The sequence below is a fragment of the Brassica oleracea genome, chromosome C8 (genome assembly GCF_000695525.1).
Source record: "Brassica oleracea var. oleracea cultivar TO1000 chromosome C8, BOL, whole genome shotgun sequence".
Taxonomy (NCBI): Eukaryota; Viridiplantae; Streptophyta; class Magnoliopsida; order Brassicales; family Brassicaceae; genus Brassica; species Brassica oleracea.
The window spans coordinates 35438866-35444782 of NC_027755.1; the positions used below are offsets into that span (position 1 = coordinate 35438866).

Genomic DNA, 5917 nt, shown 5'->3' on the forward strand with positions numbered 1-5917 from the left:
GTCATTCTATTAAAAAAAGCATTACAGTCCAGCTCATTTCAGTGTTTTCTTAGTTAAATCCAGGGAAGCCCAATTAGTAATCATTACAGCAGTCCATTACAAAAAGATTAACGAAAGTTAAAACAGATTTTGTTAAGACATGCAGCCAAGGCGGTGAAAGAAGAAACCAGAGAATCATGGGATGATCCATTATAGCGTCCTAGCGATCATCAATTAGTTTAACTGGAGAAATAGAGAATCAGAAAGCCTTCATAGTAAAGTGAGTGGCAGATCGAGCTTACAAAATGTTTTGTGTTTGGGTTAATAATATAGAAGCAGTTACTATCAATTCCTCAGTCATCCCCATCTTCTCCATCCTTGCTGCAGAGTTTCTTCTCCATGTTTTATGCCTCTTCTTAATCTCTTCCCCTGATTCTACTGCTGTTTCTCCTGACTTCACCAACCACATCTGCATAGGATAGGGGGAACAAAGATTTTTACAGCAATACCAAGAGGACAGCGTTGGAAAAAAGGTAGGAGACAAACCTAGTAACTCGGTGTTGGTGATGGCAAGCGAGAGCAGCTGGCCATAAGAACGGAACTGGAAGATCTCGCCAGGGAAAGGGTTGAGTGTTGCTGCAATCTCAGTGATTTGGTTTTGTCGTTGAATCGGATGGAAACATGTATCTCTGTCCTCTTGGTATAAAGCCCTGGGCTCTACTCTGGGCTTCATGCACAAATATTATAAAGCCCAGTTCACACTTCCCTATCAGAAAACGTAAGAAACAAAACCAAGAAAAAAAAACACAGAACAATCAGGTGTTGACACGTGGCGCGATTTGCCTCTCCCTCCATGGTGATGTGGCGCAAGGAGGAGGGAGAAAAGCCCCCTTTATTGTATAAGATGGTTCAAAGAATAAACGGGCTTACAAATATATATCCTCAAAACTAAAACCCTAAGGCCCATTAAGAAAGCCCAGATAATTAAGCAAGAAAACGAAGAAGAAACAACACTTTGCTTCACTCACAGATTTTTTTTTTCGTCCCGGCGGCGGAAAAATCAAATCTTTCTTTTCCGACGAGAGCTGCCGCAATGGGAAGAGGAAGACACAGAGGCCGTTCCCAGAGGAAACATTTCAAAGAAAGCAGAGAGAATGTCTGGAAACGCCCCAGGACCGATCCTACCGTCGACGCTTCCGACAACGCCGTCGCTGACAAACCTAGCTGGGAACCTATCTTGACCGACAACCCTAACTTCGAGGAGTATTACAAGGTAATAACACACTCGTGGCTCTGTAATAAATCGAGACAGTTTATGTCTGTTTTTAATTTGAAGAGCTATTTAGGGTTTTTGATTACTTGTATAGGAACAAGGGTTAGTGAGAGCAGAAGAGTGGGATGTGTTTATGGAGATTCTTCGTAAGCCTTTGCCTGCTGCGTTTAGGGTTAACTCCAAGTAATGTTTTTTTTTCTTTCTCTTCACTATTTAATCTGTTCATAGTATCAGTGAGGTTTAGGTTTTTGTCCTCCCAATGTAAAACCTTGAAGTAGAAGTTATCAACTGCAACTTGGATGGCTTGAGGTTTCAGGTTCTAACTATATGCATCCTCTCTCTTTATGATTTGCAGTAGCCAGTTTTGCGATGATATTATATCGATATTGGAGAATGACTTCGTTAAATCTCTTCAGGCTGAGGTAAAGATACAATGTTTGTTGTTGGTAACTTACACTAACGTCTTTGTATCAATGATCTCACGTTGGTTTTTTGCTCTCTAGGCTATAGAAGGTGGTGAATTGGAGGCTATTAAGCCATTGCCTTGGTATCCGAAGAACCTCGCTTGGCATTCTAATTTTTCTAGAAAGCAGATTAGGAAACATAAGACACTTGAGAGGTACCCTTTTCACTAACGTTTGAACGTTTCTTGTTACTCTGTTACTTTTTAGTGTGTGGTTGAATAGACTGTGTGTTAGCTGTGTTACACATGATTGGTTCTTCTTTGTGTTTTTATCAGGTTTCATGAATTTCTGAAATTAGAAAACGAAGTTGGAAACATTACCAGGCAGGAAGCTGTTAGTATGGTAAGATAGCTTTACTACGCTCTCCCTCAATTAACCTTGTTTTTTTTTTGTTACTAATATATCAAAATATTGTTGAATTGCAGGTACCTCCTCTCTTCCTCGACGTACATCCAGATCATTTTGTACTTGACAGTGAGTTAATCTTCATCTCATATTTTTTTTGAGACATAAAAGTCTTCAAAGGGCTCAAAGAAGTATCCGTCTTGCGAAAGGAAGAGATGTCATTGACCATAAGACTATACTGATCACCTATCTTCTGTTTGTGTCTGAGCAGTGTGCGCTGCACCAGGTTCCAAAACATTTCAGCTGCTTGAGATTATACATGGAGCATCAGAACCAGGAACTCTACCTAATGGAATGGTTTGTATTGCTCTTTCATATTTTTAATTTACAAACTCTGGTTTTAGGTGGATGGATAATTGATCGTTTGTTTCTCCCGAAATAAATCAGGTGGTAGCTAACGATGTAGATTTCCAAAGATCTAACCTTCTTATCCATCAAACAAAGAGAATGTGCACATCAAACTTGATAGTGACTAATCATGAAGGGCAACAGTTTCCTGGATGCCGCCTGAACAAGTCCCGAGCGTCAGAGAAAGGACTAAGTGAAGATATGCCCATTAATCAACTTTCCTTTGACCGTGTTCTGTGCGATGTTCCGTGCAGTGGTGATGGCACACTGCGCAAGGCTCCAGACATCTGGCGGAAATGGTGTTTTCAACTTTGCCTTTTTCTCCTATTCGTCGTCTTAGGATGCATTTGTTTTTGTAATTCTGACTCCTTTTTGGTTTCTGCACAGGAACTCAGGAATGGGCAATGGACTTCATAGCCTACAGGTTATTCTTGCTATGAGGGGTAAGCTTTTCTTATATGTCCGTGAAGTTGTTCTTCAGTGACCTGCCTGTCTTAAACATGTATGCTTGGTCTTGTCCAGGTTTGTCGCTGTTGAAAGTTGGTGGGAAAATGATATACTCAACCTGCTCAATGAACCCAGTTGAGGATGAAGCTGTTGTTGCTGAGGTAATCTTCAAGCAACTTCTTCACCTTTCATTATGAAACTGCTTATGTGTGTGGATGCGTATGAACTCTTTGCTTGAATTCAGATTCTAAGGAGGTGTGGAGACTCTGTTGAACTTGTAGATGTTTCCGATAAGCTTCCTGAACTTATACGAAGACCAGGTCTTAAGACATGGAAGGTGAGTTCCTACCATTATTCAACCTTATTGAACAATACCCTCTTCTATAAAATCTGATGGTGTTACTCATATAACTGTTTTTGCCTCTGTTGGATCCAGGTGCGTGATAAAGGTGCGTGGTTTACTTCTTACAAAGACGTTCCACAAAATCGGAGAGGCGGAGTTCTTGTGAGCATGTTTCCTTTTGGGAAGAACCTCAAGGAAACGAGCGAAACAACTGAAGAGAATGAGAATGAGAATGAGAATGTTGGATGCAAAGAAACAGATAAGTCTGTGGTGGATGCTATTCCTGATGAACCAGTTGTTGAAGTCTCTGATCTTCCGCTTGAACGATGCATGAGAATAATACCTCATGATCAAAACACTGGAGCCTTTTTCATCGCTGTCCTTCGCAAAGTTTCACCCTTGCCAGGTGATTTTTTATTTTGAAAGAACATGTTTCCTAAATCATTGGTTAATAATCTCTGGTTCTAAAGAATTTATCGGTAGTTTTTCTCACAGAATTTCAGGAGAAACCAAATCCGAGAAAGCACTCATCTAACAAAACTGCTGACTCGACAGAAAAGTCCCCAGCTGAAGAAGCGGTTGTCACTGCTGATGCTGAACCAGTAGAGAGTCCAGTAGAAAAAGTTATAGAAGCAGATGCAGATATTGAGAAAGATGTTAGCCTGGTGGAGCCTGAGAAGGAAAAAAACACAGAGGGAGAAACCATCAAGGAAGAGAAAGAAGCCAACAGCTCGAGTCACGCAGGAGACAAGAGAAAAGTACCTATGCAAGGGAAGTGGAAAGGCTTTGACCCTGTTGTCTTCCTCAAAGACGAGACCTTGATCGATAGCATCAAGGAGTTTTACGGTATCAGAGATGAGTCATTCCCGTTGTATGGCCACCTCGTGACGAGAAACACCGACACAAGCAGCGTGAAGAGGATTTACTACGTTTCTAAATCTGTCAAGGAAGTTCTTCAGCTGAATTTCGCAGTCGCACAGCAGCTTAAGATTGCTTCCGTTGGCCTCAAGATGTTTGTAAGTACCAAAACTTCTATTCACTCATCTCTGGTCGTTAGTAACCGTTTGAAACGCAGGAGAGGCAAACGGCGAAAGAAGGTGGGAGCAAGCCTTGCTCGTTCCGTATCTCATCTGAGGGGCTACCTGTGATCCTTCCATACATCACCAAGCAAGTCCTCTACAGTCCAATGGCAGACTTCAAACATCTTCTGGAATACAAATCTATCAAGTTCCCAGATTTTGTCAATAAACAGCTGGGACAGAAAGCAATTGACCTTGTCCTGGGATGCTGCGTGGTGATTCTCAGCGACGGTGCGTACTGTTTTGGTTCAATGTTAGATGCTTTGTTCATGTATGGTGTCTGGTTTTTCTTACAGTTTTGGTTGTATCTCAGGTGAAGAACCGGTGAAGGTGGATGCATCAACAATAGCCATAAGTTGCTGGCGAGGGAAGAACAGTTTGGGTGTTATGGTAACTTCTGCTGATTGCCAGGAGCTGCTAGAGAGACTTGCCGAGAGAACACCCAAAACCGAAGTTGGCTCGGTAAATGGAAGTTACGGCGATTCAGGCGGTCCTGCTGAACCTATGGAGACAGCTTAAAAAAGCCCTTATTTCAACATCATAACTTTATTGTTGTGCTTTTGTTGATTCTGCACTTTTTATATTCCTTTACGTTTAAGCATTATGAAAGAATATGAAATTTTGTTACAAACTTTTCTATATGTTTACATTAGTTGGGGAAAATATTTTTTTGCAGAAAATTAAATTAAGATTGATTTTATTTATTTATTTCATCTGAATAGATGATGACGATGTTCTTATCAGCCACTGAGGAATGTGCAAAGGATTCAAGTTTTGTCATGATGTAAACCATCATATTTGCTATGGCCCCCTCTCTGTAGTAGGCGCTTGTAACGGCTCTAGGGCTGGGCATCATTATTCGTTACTTGCCGTAAACTCGCTAATTAATTCATATTTGCTTTGAAAATTTAAGTATTCGTTTTTGTCAAGACAAGTAAGTGACTAACAAGTCAACAATTTTCATTACTTGCAAGATCGAATATCATTATTATTGTTAGTATTTGATTTGTTACTTGCTCCGTTATTTAATCCAATATTTGGTATTTGTTACATAATCTATTAAATATTTGTTCATATTTATTTTTTCTATTATTTGCATTTAGGATTAGACAAAAATACTCATTATTTTTCTTATACATGTTACTTGTTTCGTACCCGTCTAGTCAAGTATTAAATAGTAACTAGGAGTGAACAAACTTTCATGTCTATTTTTAATAGAATATTATTTAGTAAGTAATTTTTAAATAGTTCAAAAGTACTTGTAAATAGCAAGTAATAGAGCGGAGCAAATTACTTGCAAGTAATTCATTTTTGATCAAGTACTGGAAATGGCTAGTACTCGTTTTAACAAATCAAATACAAATTGAAATTTTATTACTCGTGCAAGGCAAATCAAGTAGCAAGTACAAGTAAAATTGCGAGTACTAGCTTTGTGCCCAGCTATAAACGGCTCTATATCTGCTTGGAACAAAATTACAATGTCGCTGATCGAACCATACACATTGCTGTGATCTCTTTACTCTCTATTGCTGCTGCTTCTATTGTGATTGATAAAATAGAAATTGCCAAAATTACCACA

At 39.7% G+C, this 5917-nt stretch overlaps 1 protein-coding gene across 1 annotated transcript; it reads left to right on the forward strand.

Annotated features, from left to right (window-relative positions):
• Nucleotides 1–1003: 1003 nt before the first annotated feature.
• On the forward strand, nt 1004–5018 carry LOC106312686 (tRNA (cytosine(34)-C(5))-methyltransferase-like). Its single transcript, XM_013750298.1, has 15 exons — nt 1004–1252; nt 1347–1435; nt 1608–1674; nt 1756–1871; nt 1992–2058; nt 2142–2190; nt 2333–2418; nt 2509–2768; nt 2857–2912; nt 2992–3077; nt 3161–3253; nt 3353–3665; nt 3755–4275; nt 4335–4569; nt 4652–5018. The coding sequence occupies exons 1-15, from the start codon at nt 1073–1075 to the stop codon at nt 4855–4857; spliced, it is 2424 nt and encodes an 807-aa protein (XP_013605752.1). The 5' UTR covers nt 1004–1072; the 3' UTR covers nt 4858–5018.
• The last annotated feature ends 899 nt before the right edge of the window (nt 5019–5917 follow it).